The 18,476-nt window shown below is 44.1% G+C and overlaps 1 protein-coding gene across 2 annotated transcripts in view; it reads left to right on the forward strand.

Moving 5' to 3' along the window:
- LOC147115102 (uncharacterized) overlaps positions 1-18,476 on the forward strand; it is a 280,011-nt gene that overhangs the window by 252,534 nt on the left and 9,001 nt on the right. For both annotated transcript variants that reach the window (XM_085993392.1, XM_085993393.1), the window contains exon 10: positions 14,069-14,165. In XM_085993392.1, coding sequence (XP_085849518.1) covers positions 14,069-14,165 — 97 coding nt within the window. The remainder of the gene's footprint in view (positions 1-14,068; positions 14,166-18,476) is intronic.

The following is an 18,476-nucleotide window of genomic DNA, read 5'->3' on the forward strand; positions in this document are numbered from 1 at the left end:
TTGTTGTGAGTTCTCTTTTCCTGCAATGAGGGAGACAAGTGCAGGTTGAGTGAGAATGAAGGAGTGAGTGTAGAGATTGCATAGCATAGATACTTAGAAGGAGACAAAGATGGAGTGAGGTTGCAAGGCTAAGGGCCCTCCCTGTGTGTTTAAAGCATCAGAGTGAAGGGAGTGTGAGGGCTGCATGGTGGAATAGTTATGTGAATGTGAGCATAGAGAGAGAGGGAATGGATAAGGGTGCATGGATGTCAGTGTCAAGTGGGATGTGGAGGAAGAGATTGCTAAAGCTGAGTGCTGGTGAGGAAAGGCAATGGGGATCAGATTGAGGGTGATGGGAAATTCATACTCACTTTTCCAGTGCACTGAAGGTCATGAAATCTTTTCCTGCACTGTATCTAGGTTTGCCGTGTGACTCCCAAGGAGTTGACCTCCTCAGCCACCTGCATCCACACAGCCTTGGTCTGAGTGGGAGGCCTCTTCCTCCCTGATGAAGGGAACAGCACCTCCCTGTTGGCCCTAGCCCCATACACTAATGCCTGCAGTGCCGCCTCGTCAAAGCGAGGAGCTACTCTTGCCCTCCCGCTTGTCATCTTTCCTGCAGGTCCCTCTGACACCAAATGGAGAAAGCTTGGAAGCCTGCAGAAGAAGCAAGGCTTACTGTGGACCTTAAATGCAGCAGCAATGATGACGTCATCGGAGGGGACTTTCAGTCATGAAAAACCCCTTTGCAAAGGCTTCCCACACGTTGGAAATCAATTGGCCAATTGAGTTAAAATTGCATCAATCTCCCACATCCATTTAGATTTGTGTGGGGAAACACGAAATTCAGATAACACAACAACAGCCCACACTTGAGTTAAAATCGAGCCCAAATGTCCACATTTATAATGGAAACTGTGTAAACTTGTTGCACTTTAATTATGTCACCCTTCTTTCTATCTCTCTCAACTGCCCTCTCATTCTTGGTCATCCTTTCTATTTCTCTTAACCCCTCTCTCTACACCTTTTCTCTCTCTCCTCTGCTCGCTCACTTTCTCTTCCTCTCAATCCCCCTCTCTCAACCTACACCTCTCTTCACCCTCAACATCCTTTCTTTTAACTCCCTCTTCTCTAACCCTTTCTGTCTCTTTCTTCCCCCTCCATCTCTCTCTAACACCTCTCTCTGACATTCCACTTTGCTTAGTACAATTTCTGAAGTTCATAGAACTTTGAAAAAGCTACATGTGTGTAATTACTACGCTCAAATTTTTTCTCACTGTCTCACACAGACAAATATTGATATAGCTTCTCAACAAAGCACTACAATTAATTAACATTTGAAATTTATCCTTTTGTTTTTCCAAATTATTTGGAGAAAAGCTCCTGAGAAAATTGAAGCAGCTGAAGAAAACTAGTGCAGCAGTACAGTTGACTGGCACAAATGTGGCAGGCGGTTTTGGAAATGAAAGGGAGATTGGATATGGAGCTGTAGTTTGCAGAGGAGTCGAGGGTTGGTTTTTTGAGGGATGGAGATGGCAGTTATGAAAGGGAAGGCGAACATAGGAATTCAATTATGGCTGATGTGTTCTTCGACACCATTGATCCCACCTTTAAGCCATATCCCTCGATGCCCTTATGTAACAATCTATCAATCTCAGTCTTGAAAACTTTAATTGACCCAGCATCCACAATCTTTTGGGGAGAGAGTTCCATATTTCCACTACCCATTGTGTGAAAAAGTGCTTCCTGAGTTCCTTCCTGAATGGCCTAACTCTAATTTTAAGATTGTGTCCCTTGTTCTGGATTCCCCACCAGAGGAGAGAGTTTCTCTGTATCTATCTTATCATTTGAGGGGATACAAGCCAAGGTTATGCAACCTGTCCTCATAATTTAACCCTTTAAGCCCCGGTATCATTCTGATGAATCTGTGTTGTACCCCTTCCAAGGCCAATATATCCTTCCTGAGGTGCGGTGCCCAGAACTGAACACAGTGTCTATGTCCCTTTGTAACTTGCTGCTCCTGTTTGCACAACTTACTGAGCCCTCCTAACTTAGTGTTATTACCATGTCAACTAGCATGGGGGCCATGAAGGGAAGTTGGGGGGATCAACAGTTTAGTGGGAATAGTGTTTTATGCATTGGATTTTATGATACAAAGGTTGTGGATAATTTTGGAGCTCTGCCACACTGTAGCACTGTACTGTCTTTGTTTAGCTTCATAAGATGTGCAATAGTTAAAATTCAGAATGTAGTCTGAAGGTGCAGCTTTGAACAGCCTCTTCCCCAGACTGACGCACCATAAATTGCATTTCCTTGTTAGAATGAGCACCACCAGGTGCACTTTCTTCAGGCAAGTTCAGGCAACCTGAGCATTAATGGGAAATATATTGCGCTGTATTGTATTTTTTTTAGTGTAATTTAACATTTTTCTATTTAGACCCAACATATTGAAACAGACCACTGTTTGTTCTGGGTCCATATCTGGACTTTTAGTACCGTTTTTATTTTTGGACCTTCAAGCATGTCACTAAGGAATGATACAAATTAAACATTATTTAGCATTCTGATTATCCCAGGGGCACAGTTAGTTCAATGCATCCCCTGGGATCACGTGGGCCATGGGGGAGCCAATTGGAGCAGGGAATGCTCCATTCATAAGTCTGACAGGAAGTGCTGTCAAGACTTATAAATACTACGGCCCCAAAATAGCACTAAATCTTCAAATAATTTTTTTTTTAAATCACATTTTTAAATAAACTATAAATTACATGATGTTTAAACATCTGACATTATTCTCTGACTATATAAGCTGTGCCTTTATGCATCTCTCCACTTCACCTGACGAAGGAGCAGCGCTCCGAAAGCTTGTGACTTCAAATAAAGCTGTTGGACTATAACCTGGTGTTGTGTGACTTCTTACTTTTTATAATAGAGATGCAAAATCATCTTTTAACAAGAAAGAGTAAGCTAGTAATTTTAAGTGTGATATCCGAGTGGTAAGGTCAGAAACTGAGAGAAGCGAGATATTAGGAACGAAACCCAACTGTTTATTTACATGGTGTAGCAGAGAAACATACCTCTTACAAGCTGGAGGCAAGGCACAATTCTTATTGCATGAGCACAAGATGGAGGATCAACCTCTGAGTCATACCCATAATGCAATGCCACATTACCGTATTAACTGGTGTACCAGGACATTGAATACATGACCCATTACCTTAAATACTGGTGAATGTGAACCCTTAATATTTGGCTCCATCTGGTGGATAACTTAAACATTACATCCCAGATTACTATATCCCTCCCCTCTTAAGTTGAACATTAATTTCTTAACATTCTTAAAAAGTCCCATAAGGAAACTCCTTTAACGATAGTCCATACTGAACGAATCTAGCAGGTCGTTATCAATCTCTCTGGTGGCTTGTGAGTCCTTGGTGAACGTCTTACAGTCAAGTCCCTGCTTGGTTGTGGTAGAGCCACCTGCTGCTCCTGAGCAGTACTCAGAGTATCTGACTCTGCTACGATGGTTTCCTCTTGACGAAGGGGTCCAGGTGGAACTGGCTCTGTTCGTGGTGGTGGTACCACCGATGCATTTGGATAACTGGGGGCCAACTTGTCCTCCGACATCTCCTCTGGAACCTCCATTTCGAGTTCCCCTGGTCTGGTCAGTATCTGATCTACATGTCTGCGTTTTACCTGACCAGTTCCCACCATGACCGTATATGATACTGGACCGGTCATTGAGTCTATGATGCCAGGAATCCATTTTGGACCATAACTGAAATTCCTGGTAAGGACCGCATCTCCTTCTCCAAAACTGCAGCTCTTTGTCCTTCTGTCATGGTTCTCCTTTTGTTTGATTTGTCGGTTTTCCACCTTCCTTTTTAGATCTGGGTGAACCAGGTCAAGAGTGGAGCGTAGTCGACGTCCTAACAACAGCTCAGCAGGAGAGAGTCACACAGAAGAATCACAGAAGCCCCACAGTGCAGATAGAGGCCATTTCGGCCCATCGAGCCTGCACCGACACATATCCCACCCGATCCCCGTAACCCCGACACCAACACATATCCCACCCTATCCCCATAACCCCACGTATTTAATCCCCCTAACACTAAGGGTCAATTTATCATAGCCAATCAACCTAACCCGCACATCTTTGGACTGTGGGAGGAAACCGGAGCACCCGGAGGAAACCCACGCAAACACGGGGAGAATGTGCAAACTCCACACAGACAGTCACCCGAGGCCGGATTCGAACCCGGGTCCCTGGCGCTGTGAGGCAACAGTGCTAACCACTATGCCACCGTGCTGCCCTGTGGTAGATTGAGGTGTTATTCTGTAGCTGAACAGAACGCATGACACCTTGGCTGCCAAACTCCCTTCCGCACTTTTTTTCATCATCTCCTTAAATGTTTGTACGGCTCTCTCCACAAGTCCATTTGAAGACGGATGATATGGAGCTGAGGTCACGTGCACTATGCCATTGTTTCTCATGAACTCTTTTGTTTCTGTACTCACAAAACACGTGGCATTGTCACTACGATCTCCGGTAGCCCTTGATTACTAAAACTCCTACGCAGGCAGTCTATAGTAACAGTAGATGAAGCAGAATTTACAGGATAAACATCCATCCATTTGGAATGGGCATCCATGATTATGAGGAACATCTTTCCCATGAATGGACCCGCATAATCTACATGTAATCTTCTCCATGGTTTATCCGGCCACTCCCAGGGGTGGAGAGGAGCCGCTGCTGGTGCCTTCCTGTGTACTTGACAAGTGCTGCATGTCTTGACTAGATTTTCTATCTCCTCATCTAGCTTTGGCCACCACAAGTAACTCCTTGCCAAGGCTTTCATACGCGAAACTCCAGGATGACACTGACGTAGTTGCCCTAGGATAGACTGTCGTGCTGGCTGTGGAATAATCACTCGCGCTCCCCACAACACGTAACCATCCTGCACACCCAGCTCTGTCTTCCTGATACTGTAAGGTATGAAATCAGTCCCTTCCGGATGCTGTGGCCAACCACTCATCACATATTCTCGGACTCTAGACAGTACTGGATCTTTACCGGTCCATGTCCTTACTTGTTCTGCGGTCACAATTGCCGTGTCCGTGTCCTCCAACATCAAAACTCTGTCCTCTGGAGCTGCACGGATAGGTGTACCTGGCAGTGGAAGACGGCTCAAGGCATCTGCATTCCCATGGTACTTGCCCGCCTTGTAAACGATGACATACTCATATGCCCTCAACGTCACTGCCCACCTCTGGATCCGGGGTGACACCATCTGTGGTACTTCTTTCATTTCATTAAAAAGAGATAGAAGAGGTTTATGATCGGTGCATATGGTGAATTTCCTGCCATATATGTACTTGTGAAACCTCTGTAACCCAAACATTACTGCTAACCCCTCTTTACCTAACTGGGAATAGTTTTTTTCTGCTGGTGTCAGAGTTCGAGACATGTTCCATCTTCCAAGCTGTGTGAAAAAACCGCCCCCACCCCATAAGGTGAAGCATCACAAGAGAGAATGATGTCTTTCTCTGCATTGTAGTGAACCAGCACATCCGAGGACAGCATCAGTTTCTTGGACTGTTCGAATGAAACCCTCTGTTCCTCTTCCCACTGCCACTGTGTCTCCTTGCGCAGAAGTTTGTGAAGAGGTGCTAACACTGTTGCTAAGTTTGGTAAAAATCTGTTATAATAGTTTAGCAGTCCCAGGTAAGCTTTTAACTCAGTCACATTGGTAGGAGCTGGGGCCTCCTACAGTGCTTGTACCTTCTCCTTGATTGGTTGGAGCCCGGTGGCGTCCACTTTGTGTCCCAGGAACACGGCCTCATTCCCCAGGAAAGTGCACTTACTCCTCTTGAGCCGTAACCCAGCCTTATCCAATCTTTGTAGTACCTCTCTCAGAGTACTCAGATGCTCCTGGTTGGTTCTTCCCGTCACCAGAATGTCATCCAGATAGATTGAAACATGTGGGATCCCTTGCAGTACACCCTCGATCGTCCTCTGGAAAATAGCTGGACTAGATGAGACACCGAATGGTAAGCGGTTATAGGTAAACAAACCCTTGTGTGTATTTATGGTTACATACTTCTTGGATTCCTCATCTAGTGTAATCTGCAAGTATGCATGACTCATATCCAGCTTCGTGAATTTCTTCCCTCCAGCCAGGTTTGCAAAGAGATCCTCTGTTTTGGGAATAGGATACTGTTCTAGTTTAGACACCCTATTTACTGTCAATTTATAATCTCCACAGAGTCTTACCGAATTGTCCGGTTTTAAAACAGGTACAATGGGAGCTGCCCATTCTGAACATTTCACAGGTTCCAGTATGTTCTCTCTCAAAAGACGGTCAAGCTCATCCTCTACCTTCGGTTTCATGGCATACGGCACAGGTCGTTGTTTAAAAAACCTTGGCAGTGCCTCCTTGTCTACATAAATCTTAGCTGGGGGGCCATTAAATGTGCCAAGTTCTTCCTTGAACACGTTCTCATGTTCAATCAACACTTCTTGCAAAGACAACTATTTGCCTCCCTCTGTTTGATTTGCCTCCCTCTGTTTGATTTATTGCTCCCCAATCTAATTTAAGTTCTTGTATCCAGCCCCGACCTAACAGGTTTGGTCCGAAACCCGATACTACAACTACAGGTAGCTGTTCCACTGTGTCCCTGTGTTGCACAGTTACAGTAGCTGTACCCAATGTCGCCACTCGTTCACCGGTATATGTTTTAAGCTGCATAGAGCAAGACTTTAACTCTGGAACTTTTGCACGGTTTCACAATTTTGAGTACTCCTCCCTGTTCATTATGGTTACACCGCATCCTGTATCCACTTCAAAGTTGACCTTAGAGTCATTTACTGTCAGTTGCAAATTGATAGGATCCACTTTTGGAATGTTCTCTACCATACTATGCATTATGAACATGTCGTCTTCTTTCTCAGCTTCTCCGCTGATATGATGTGCTCCCTGTTTTTTCACTTCTCTTCCTCGGTTTTGCTTTCCTCCCCCTTTTGGTTTGTATTCCTCCACGGTTGCTTTTGCCCTGCATGCACGTTTTATGTGTCCTTTTTTCCCACACTTGCGGCACTTTTCCTCCAGAAACCTGCATTCCCTCACCAGGTGATCGCCATTGCATCTATAACATGCCTTTACATGCTCACGTTGTGGTTTCTGATGCATGTTTAACTTGTGCACAATAACCTGACCTGCAACTTGCTTTGTAGTAGCCCAGTCTGAACCTTGTATTTCTTTTACATCTCGGTTCGCTGTCTCTATGGCTTGAGCAAGTTCCAACGCTTTTTCATACATAAGCCCAGTCTCGGACAATAATCTCCGCTGCATTCGATCATCCATTATCCCGCAAACTAGCCTATCTCTCAGCATGTCTTTCAGGTTGTTGCTGTAATTGCAATCGTGTGCCAATTTTCGCAACACCGCTACATAATCCAATACAGTCTCTCCCGGTTTTCTGTTCCGTGAATTAAATTTGAAATGCTGTACAATCTCACTCGGTCTGGGATTGAAATGGTCCTTTAGCAAGGCCACTAAGTCAGCAAATGATCTGTCTCCAGGCTTTGCAGGACTGCATAAGTTTCTCATTAAACTATACGTCTGACTTCCCACAGAAGTGAGCAAAATTGCTCTCCTTTTTCCAACATCATTTATATCATTTTCTTCAAAGAAATGCATCAACACCTCGCAGTATTCATCCCAGGTCTGCGTCTGAACATCAAAAGCAGAGATCTTTCCTACCGTAGCAGCCATGATCCGTTATTCAGTGCTCTTTTTTTTTTCTTCGTCAAGATGTGATCTGTTTATCCTCGTCGCCAATATGTGGTATCCGAGTGGTAAGGTCAGAAACTGAGAGAAGCGAGATATTAGGAACAAAACCCAACTGTTTATTTACACGGTGTAGCAGAGAAACATATCTCTTACAAGCTGGAGGCAAGGCACAATTCTTATTGCACGAGCACAAGATGGAGGATCAACCTCTGAGTCATACCCACAATGCAATGCCACATTACCATATTAACTAGTGTACCAGGACATTGAATACATGACCCATTACCTTAAATACTGGTGAATGTGAACCCTTAATATTTGGCTCCATCTGGTGGATAACTTAAACATTACATCCCAGATTACTATATTAAGGTTGGGTGCTTCTGAATTGGAGCTGGGACTGATGAGCACTTCACAATTTGCAAGGTTCTCCAAAAGTAATTAAACTCTGAGCAACATAAGGTTGGGTTTACTTAATAACAGACTTAGTTGCCTTAAAATAACACCGCTCAGCTGTAGCAAAATAATATTGTTCATTACATGACATAAAAATTCCTGTCATTAAATCATTCTACTTACCATGAGAAATGCCACAGGACATCAGCTAGTAATCTATTTTGGATATTATTTCAGCACGTGTAGATGTCACATTTACTATAGATGCTATAGCCGTGTGATGCTCTGTTGCTGAGCTGCAGCCTCAAAGTTCACCAATCTAAACAACAGTTGAACTGTCAATGACCTAAGGCTCTGTTTATTTAACAATTAGACTTTCCTCTTTTAAAGGAGCACAGCTTCACCTCATCAACAACAACAACTTGTATTTATATAGCGCCTTTAACATAGTAAAATGTCCCAAGGCGCTTCACAGGAGTATTATAAGACAAAAAAAATTGACACCGAGCCACTTAAGGAGAAATTAGGGCAGGTGACCAAAAGCTTGGCCAAAGAGGTAGGTTTGAAGGAGCATCTCAAAGGAGGAAAAAGGCGGCGAGGTTTAGGCAGAGAATTCCAGAGCTTAGGGCCTAGGCAACAGAATAATCAACAGAATAATACATCATTTTCTACTCTTAATAAAGCAATGCGTTGTCCAAGTTAGCATGAATATTTCCACAGGAGACCTGATGTACCTTTCCGGATGGATACAGGCATAGTGCAAATCAGTGTGGACTTCAGTCAGATTCATAGACTGCTGGCCCGGTTATGCCTACTTATTAGCCTGATTTTGACTTCTGTGACTTTGCAGCTTGACTTGACATAACTGGATCAGACTGGTTGCATATATTGGACACTCGGTTCCCATCAAAAGTAAGAAAACCACTGTACTGCACACGTGTGCATAGAATGGTTACAGCACGGAAGAAGACCATTCGGCCCATCGAGCATGTGTTTATGCAACATATCATGCCAAATATGATTGATGTGCCCGTTTGAATGTGGTCCCAAATTGTAATGTCACGATCTGTGATGATTTCTGAGGTAGGCTGTGGATTGTAGTGGTTATTGTAAGTAAACTGTGCCTTCAGCAGTATCTCACTGTGTTGTGGGAGGAGGAGTGCTGGATCACTGTTAACGTCTATTGGGCTATGTCAGCCCTAATACACTTAATGAACAGGGACAACTATGGTGTGCATGCAAATACAAGGAATGATGCTTACACAGCATTAACTACAAAAAAGTGAATTTCAATGACGTATCTAAAATTCCAACAATGTATCATAAAATCTCAAGTGTTGAACAGGAGCAACTATCGACCTGCAGAGCTTGCTGAGGTTCCTGGCAGAATGTGGAGAGTTTCTGTCCCTATTGCAGAAATCAACCATCTGTGAAGACTTTATCATTGTTGCTACAAAGTTGTTCAATAAAATCAATTTTTAAATAAAAGCAACTCGGCTGCCGTTTTTAAGCCGATCTTTAACGTGGGTGTGAATGTAATTAATAGCGTGTATTTATCCCTCCATGGTCTATGTTGCTGGCCAGGCGAAAGTCACCACCTGATAATTTGAACTACCTCGATTCCCTTTTCCTTTTCTCTTTTTTTTTGTTTGTTGCTTGCTGTTTACCTTATTTTCAATTCTCTGCAGGTTGTGAGAGAATCCGTTTCATTCCGCCCAGCAGCAGTGAAACTACCTTATAACTACAGGAAACTTTCTGGTATCCGACACGGACGGGACCGACGTGTTGCCGGTTCATCAACAATTCCGGATAACTGAACGCTATAGTAAAAGATACGGAGCTCAGAGCTCCATATAAAGCAACAAACCCTGTTGCTTAACAGCTTCAGAACAATCGGCACATGTTTCAAGCGTCTCTGTAGCTTAGCAACAGCTTCAGCTACACCCTTGCACAGCAACAAATGGAGTAAAAAAAGTAACTAAAAGTAAAAAAAAGTTACCTGAACCGACTCCTGAATTTTGCCGGTGGATAGAGCGTTCCGGTTATTTAGGGGCCGGTTAATCGAAAGTTTCCTGTATAGTGATTTAGTATAGGTGAACATAGTTTGAAGCTGGCGCATCTTCATTCTGCATTCTTGACACATTATAGGAGTACAGACTACATTGATGAGATCTGAGGAAGCAAAGCGCAGTGCACGAAGCAAGCTAGGAGACGCATTTTATTGTGTCACATACATGCATACAATAGAAATACTTACCTGTCTGAATAGCTTTCAGTTTGCACATGGCATATTTTTAACATCAAATGCTAATTTCTCAAAATAACCAGAGGACACGGATTTAAGATAATTGGCAAAAAAATCCAGGGGGGAAATGAGCTGACATTTTTAGGCAGCGAGGAGTTATGATGTGGAATGCACTGCCTGAAAGGGCGGTGGAAGCAGATTCAGCAGTAATTTTCAAAAGGGAATTGGATATATACTTGAACAGGAAAAATTTGCAGGGCTATGGGGAAAGCAGGCAGTGAGACTAATTGTATAGCTCTTTCAAAGAGCCGGCACAGACACAATGGGCCGATTGGCCTCCTTCTGTGCTGTATGATTCTATGAAATAAATTACTATGAGTGGTGGTTTAACTCTGTAGCCTGGTTTTGATACTAGAATCTCTTGGTGATGTACCCCAGGGTTCTATCCTTGGCACCCTCCTCTTCTTCATTTTACATTCTACTCCTTGGCAACATCATCCAGAAGAATGGAGTCAGTTTTCACATGTATGCCACCAACACTTTGGTCTGCTTCTCTATCTCCTACATTGATCCCATGGCTGTTGCTGTTCTCTAGCTATCTGTCTGACAGTAAGAGCTAGATGATCTTTGTCCAGTTAGTGTCAGTAAAGCCAACATCCAGTTACTCTAACGTGCTCGGAGATATTTCTCTGTTTATGATGAGCAACCTAGAAATGTAAGTGGTTTTTGTTACAGAGAAAGAATAAGTACATTGGAGGACAAGCGTATATTCTGATACCATGTAGTAGGGATTTGGATGGGTAAATGGTGCGTTTAGCTGGTGGTGCAGTTTAGAACAGCTATTTTCAGTCAATCTGGAGAACAAAGTTACAATAGCACAAAATACATTGAGCAGGAGAATGGTTATTTCTGTCCAAAGACATTCTGTACATGAATTTTGAAGCTGCAAGTGGGTTCTTGCTGGTTGAAGCATAGATAATCTTATTTGAGAGTAAACCATTGTTTCTGTTGTTTTGTAGCAGAACAGATACTTTTTACTACTGACAAGTGTTGGTCATTGCTTTAAAAAAATGCTTCAAAAGCATTTGGTGCCCACTTCTAGCTTTGTTCACTTCAGCGACAGTTTGTGCACTCTTGGATCATTGAGGAGCTCATTCAGAGTGTTCATACATATAGTTTAGCCAATTGCTTCTTCGTTCTTTCAATTCGTTCTATAAAATTTAGTTTGGTAAAATTTTCCTTCTTTGCATGTTTTTGACATGCATACTTTAAATTTGTTACTTTGGTCTCCTTCAGAATAATACAATGTTCTAAGTCAAGAAAGTTTGCCATTTGGTGGTTCAGGAAGGTATCTAGGGCTAAAAATTGGTGGCGCCGCATTTGGGACACCAAGCTCGCCTGGGCGCCAGAATTTGCGCTCCGGCCAGAGCCGCTTGCGCCCTCCCGATATTCAGTGGGAGCGCCGCAAGAGGGACTCGGGGCGCTGCTCGAGGCTCCCCGCGTCCCGCTTGGGGCGCTCAAACTGAATATCGCCGCGTTACGTGCCACAGCGCCACATGCTGTGGCACGGCGCGCTGCTGTACAGCAGGCCTTCCTCCCCTTCTTAAGGGGGAGGGGCCTGCACCAGCGCAATCACCAATCGCGAGTGCCAGCAAAAGAGCCCGACACCGAGGAGAAGTGCCAGGCTTTTGGGACACAGCCGGCACTGCCCGGGGGGTGGATCAGGAGGCCGGGGAGGGCGGCGCGAGGAGGTGCTGGCAGGCGGCCACCGGAAAAAATGGCCGCCCCGCACCTCCACCTTAATTTGCGCCACTACCGCCACAGGTAGGTCCTGTGAACCGGTCGCGATTTGCGACCAGCGTTACAGAGGCGGGCGCGACCAAATATCGCGATCGGGGCGGGAGCGGGGCGCTGCGCACACCAATGACGTCATCGGTGGCGGCGCAGCGCTACAAGCTAACGCCGCCATTAGCGCCCCGCTAAATATCGCGGGAGGCGTGGCCAGTGGCGCTAAAGCCACTGAGTGCCCTCTTTGGGCGCTAACTGGTGGCGCAGCCCACTGAATTTCTAGGCCAATGACTCCTCTGCAATGTTTCACTCAAGCAATCATTCACACCTCTACTGAATTAAAAGCTCAGATTTTGCTGAGTTAGGAGATGATGATCTGCATTGTGGAATCAAAACAAATCTACTCATACATCATGAAAGAAACATTCTATTAAAAAAATAGTTGAAGAAATGAATGATCAGTGAGGTTCACTTTGTGGGCGTATGTAAACTTGATGATTTTATGTACTTCGTGATTTATTGGGTTGTGGCAGTGAAAACTAGCTTTTATTGTATGTTGCTTTAGAATATCATTGCTATTACGAGATCTTGTTATTAAGGGCCACTTACTGTCACTAGGAGGGAGCAGCCTGCCATTTTCATCAGACTGTTATGCACAAGCAAAGAGCTGAGTTTTTACGTGAATTTGGTTTACTAGAAGACCGAATTTGGTGCTGTCACTCCATTTTTATAAAAGTAATTAAATAAGAAAATGGCCATCAACCACACAGGCAGGGGGACACCAGGCTTTATGCAGCAGTGGGGGTGTAACAATTTGCCATAGCAACCCCAGGCTAAGGAGGAGTAAAAATCAACCATGGTTCCTGCTCCCAATTACTACCCAGTGATCCTTAATGAGAAGTGTATGGCCGGGAATTTCCTCGGAGCTCCAACAGAATTCTTGGCCTATATGGAAATCTAGCGAGGACAGGATCAGACTTGATTATGATAGTCCTCACGGTGAAATAAACCACTGACGCTCACTGTCGAGGCTCTCACACAGTTAGTGCTGGTTGAGGTGACAGACCTTCAAGAGACAAAGAAGAAAAGGAGAGAAAACTGTCTGGGAAGGGTAGTATAGGTATAGTGCTCCCAGTATGAAGTTGTTTTATTTTCTCTTACAATTAAAAAACTGGTAAAATCCATCTCCTAAGAGAGATGTTTATTTATGAAATTGGTGACATCAGTTGCAGATATGAAACCAAAACACTGTACCGTCCATTACTGAGTATTCTTAATTCAGGCACCTTTCCATTCGTATCCAGGCTGTTCCTAAAAACTGAGTTTGTGGTTTCTCCATGAAGCCATTACGTGATATGCCTGAAACATTTTCATTGGAGTGGCTCCCTGGTGCGAGGAGAACTCCACTGCATTGAGTCACCAGAGTGGGATGAAAGGAATGACATGCAAAAGGATAATGCCAACCTAGATTGTGCTGACCAATTTGTTTATATCTTTTTCATAGAAGTCTTATTTTTAAATGAAATCCCTGTGATGGGACATAATTCTGGTTGGTTGACTATAATTGTGAATCATTCATGTCAGCTGTGTTTTATAATACCAACTAAAAATTCATATTCAAAGCAATAGTTTGTGAAATTCATGGAAAATATGGTAACCAATCTTTCATTCTGCCCAATGAAGCTAATCATTGCAAAAAGGAGTTGCCTTATTCAAGGCAACTCAGAATTTGTGGGAGGAGGGAAAAGGTTCTGGAATTATTCTCTTTTTAAAATATTGTGTTGTAACCTAAAGGTTTTCAGGTAAGGTGTGTACGGATCCTTGTAGGAGGTGCTGCCTCTTTACGTTTTTCACTTTTTTTTATTAGAGACATTTCAAAATTTAAACCACTGTCCAGGACAACTACTGTAACGGTGATCACAGGAGATTATTATGATGAACAGCTTCCTGACCCTTTGAATAAGGCAAGTACTGCATCTGAATCATTGGTGACCCACACTGTTATCCTTTTAGCCTGCTGAGAATCTGAGAATCCATTTGAATTCACAGTAGAAATCCATTTGTAACAGGCTAAGGTTTAACTTGTACAGTAGTTTATCTGTAGAACAGCAAATACCTGGGAGGGATTGCAAGGCAGTAGTCTCCTCAAGGGACATGGATGACATCTAACTCCCAAGATGAGGCGGTACTTTTAAATTTAATGGAGATATGTTGTGTAATAATGCATTGTGAATTCTCTGCGGTCATTCTATCTGGTTTTGGGTCCTTTCTTTTATTTACTGACAGCTCTTACTGTGAAAATGGAGTAAAGGTTAGGCTGAGTAATGACAAGCCAGTCAGCCTAACCTCAGTGGTGGGCAAATTATTGGAAAAAATTCTGAGGCACAGTATTAATCATCATTTAGAAAGGCACGATTAATCAAGGACAGTCAGCATGGATTTGTTAAGGGGAGGTCGTGTCTGACTAACTTGATTGAATTTTTTGTGGAGGTAACAAGGAGGATCGATGAGGGTAGTGCATTTGATATAGTCCACATGGATTTTAGCAAGGCTTTTGATAAGGTTCTGCATGGCAGACTGGTCAGCGAAGTAAAAGCCCATGGGATCCAAGGGAATGTGACAAGTTGGATCCAAAATTGGTTCAGTGGCAGGAAGCAACGGATGTTTTTGTGACTGGAAGGCTGTTTCCAGTGGGGTTCCACAGGGCTCAGTACTGGGTCCTTGCTTTTTGTGGTATACATCAATGATTTAGACTTCAATATAGGGGGTACCATTAAGAAGTTTGCAGATGATACAAAAATTTGCCATATAGTTAACAGTATAGTATATGAGGAAGAAAGCTGTAGACTGCAGGAAGATATCAATGGACTGGTCAGGTGGGCAGAAAGGTGGCAAATGGAATTCAATCTGGAGATGTTGAGGTAATGCATTTGGGGAGGGCTAACAAGGCAAGTGAGTACACAATAAATGGTAGGATACTGAGAAGTGTAGAGGAACAGAGTGACTTTGGAGTGCATGTCCACAAATTCCTCAAGGTAGCAGGACAGTTAAATAAGGTGGTTAAGGAGGCATACTTTTTTTATTAGCCGAGGCATAGAATATAAGAGCAGGGAGGTTATGTTGGAACTTTATAAAACACTAGTTAGGCCATAGCTACAGTTCTGTGTACAGTTCTGGTCATCACATTACAGGAAAGATGTGATTGCACTAGAGCGGGTACAGAGGAGATTTACGAGGATATTACCTGGACAGGAGAATTTTAGCTATGAGGAAAGATTGGATAGGCTGGGGTTGTTTTCTTTGGAACAGAAGAAGCTGAGGGGAGACTTAATTGAGGTGTATAAAATTATGAGGGGCCTAGATAGAGTGGATAAAGCGTAGGGTCAACTTGATCCAGAAACTCGCCGGATCCACATGGGGAGCAGACGCTCAAAGCCTCCGTACGGCAGCACTCGCCCTGGTGTACTCTACAGCGGAGTACTGCTCTCCGGCATGGCCATCAAGTGTGAATGACAAATCCGTTAATATCCAGCTGAATTCTCCTATGAAAATTATCACCGGTACGCTTTTATCGACACCAACACCGTGGCTGCCTGTGTTTGCAAACATCGCACCACCACACCTACACCGTGAATATGCAGTCTCCAGAGAATACAACTGCTACACCAGCAAAGACATGCCGATCCAGGCTGACTTGAACAACCTACCACCAATCCGCCTCAAATCTAGGAGGCCATTTTGGACCATCGCCAAAGCCCTTCAGCGATCTCCCCTCAGCCTTGATGACCGATGGCGAAATACTTAAAAGAACTGCGACATACGGAATGGATTCCTTATAGAGGACCCCACAGTACAACCTGAAGGATCAAACCTTCCTCGCAAACAGTGGACAACCATCAACCGCCTCAGAACTGGCCATGGTCGATGCTGGCACCTTCTTCATAGATTGAAGATTAAAGCATCCCCATCATGCGACTGTGGAGCTCCTAATCAGACCCTGAAGCACATCATTGAACACTGTCCTCAGAGGAAATTTGCAGGCAGCCTACAAATTATCCACGCTGTTGCACTGGAAGCCTGGATATCTGACTTAGATATTGACATCTGATTTGCTTTGCTACTACCATATGAAAGAAGAAGTGGTGGATAGGAAGGACCTATTTCATCTAGCAGAGAGGTCAATAACCGAGGAGCATAGATTTAAAGTAATTGGTGGAAGGATTAGAGGGGAGTTGAGGAGAACCTTTTTCACCCAGAGGGTGGTGAGGGTCTGGAACTCACGGCCTGAAAGGGTGGTAGAGGCAGAAACCCTTATTGCATTTAAAAAGTACTTGGATATGCACTTAAAGACCTCTATTAGGTCATCCCTCAGCCTTTTTTCAAGAGAAAAGAGACCCAGCCTGTTCATCCTTTCCTAGAATCATAGAAAGTTACAGCACAGAAGGAGGCCATTTCGGCCCATCGTGTCCACGCTGGCCAACGAAGAACTATCCAGCCTAATCCCACTTCCCAGCTCTTGGCCCGTAACCCTGCAGGTTAGAGCATCCCAAGTGCACATCCAAGTACTTTTTAAATGTGGTTAGGGTTCCTGCCTCATCCACCCTTTCAGGCAGTGAGTTCCAGACCCCCACAACTCTCTGGGTGAAGAAATTTCCCCTCGAATCCCCTCTAAACCTTCCACCATTTACTTTAAATCTGTGCCCCCTGGTTTTTGACCCCTCTGCTAAGGGAAATAGGTCCTTTCTATCCACTTCATCTCAGCTCCTCATAATTTTATACACCTCAATAAGGTCTCCCCTCAGCCTCCTCTGTTCCAAGGAAAACACACCCAGCCTATCCAGTCTTTCCTCATAGCTAAGATTCTCTACTCCCAGCAACATCCTTGTAAATCTCCTCTGTACCCGCTCTAGTGCAATCACATCTTTCCTGTAATGTGGTGACCAGAACTGCACGCAGTACTCGAGCTGAGGCCTAACTAGTGTTTTATACAGTTGAAGCATAACCCCCCCTGCTCTTGTATTCTATGCCACGGCTAATAAAGGCAAGCATTCTGTATGCCTTCTCAAACACCTTATCTACCTGTCCTGCTACCTTCAGGGGTCTGTGGATGTGCACTCCAAGTCCCTTTGTTGCTCTACACTACTCAGAGTCCTACCATTTAATGTGTATTCCCTTTCCTTGTTAGCCCTCCCCAAATGCATTACCTCACACTTCTCCGGATTAAATTCCATTTGCCACTGTTCTGCCCACCTGACCAATTTATTGTTATCTTCCTGCAGTCTACAGCTTCCTTCTTCAGTATCAACCACACAGCCGATTTTAGTAACATCTGCAAGTTTCTTAATTATACCCCCTATATTCAAGTCTAGATCGTTGATATATACCACAAAAAGCAAGGGACCCAGTACTGAGCCCTGCAGAACCCCACTGGAAACAGCCTTCCAGTCACAAAAACACCCATCAACCATTACCCTCTGCTTCCTGTCTCCGAGCCAGTTTTGAATCTAACTTGACACTTTGCCCTGGATCCCATGGGCTTTTAACTTTGTGACCAGTCTGCCATGTGGGAACCTTATCAAAAGCCTTGCTAAAGTCCATATACACTACATCAAACGTACTACCCTCATCTACCCTCCTTGTTACCACCTCAAAAAATTCAGTCAAGTTTGTCAGACACAATCTCCCCTTAACAAATCCGTGCTGACTATCCTTGATTAATCCGTGTCTTTCTAAATGAAGATTTATCCTGCCCTTCAGAATTCTTTCCAATAATTTTCCCACCACCGAGGTTAGGCTGACTGGCCTGTAATTACTCGGTCTATCCTTTTCTCCCTTTTTAAACAAGGGTACCACATTACTGTCCTCCAGTCCTCCGGCACCACACCTGAAGCCAGAGAGGATTGAAAAATGATGGTATGTATACCCTCGCATTTCTGGTATCATCCTTGTAAATCTTCTGTGCACCTGTCCGGGTTCTTGCGGTCCACGGTGAATGAAGGGCGTTCGCTGTTCAACACGCTTACAGCGGCCCACAGATTTTCCTGGGCTTTTGAGCAACAACTTACGTTCGTCGGGTGTCTGAACGGGATCTAGGACCTGTGTGAACAGGGCAAGCAACAAGCGTGTCTCTTCAACCAATCAGATTGAAGAATCCTTACTGAGTCACGCAGGGGGGACTTTTAACCCCAAAAATGGGCGGGTTTGGGTTGGGTGGGAGGTTAAAGAGTTAAAAATCTGAATCCCGACCCCAACCCACCCACTTCCAGTTTTAACGG

Source organism: Somniosus microcephalus, chromosome 7 (genome assembly GCF_052327205.1).
Source record: "Somniosus microcephalus isolate GS21.2 chromosome 7, FLI_Smic_1.0, whole genome shotgun sequence".
Lineage (NCBI taxonomy): Eukaryota > Metazoa > Chordata > Chondrichthyes > Squaliformes > Somniosidae > Somniosus > Somniosus microcephalus.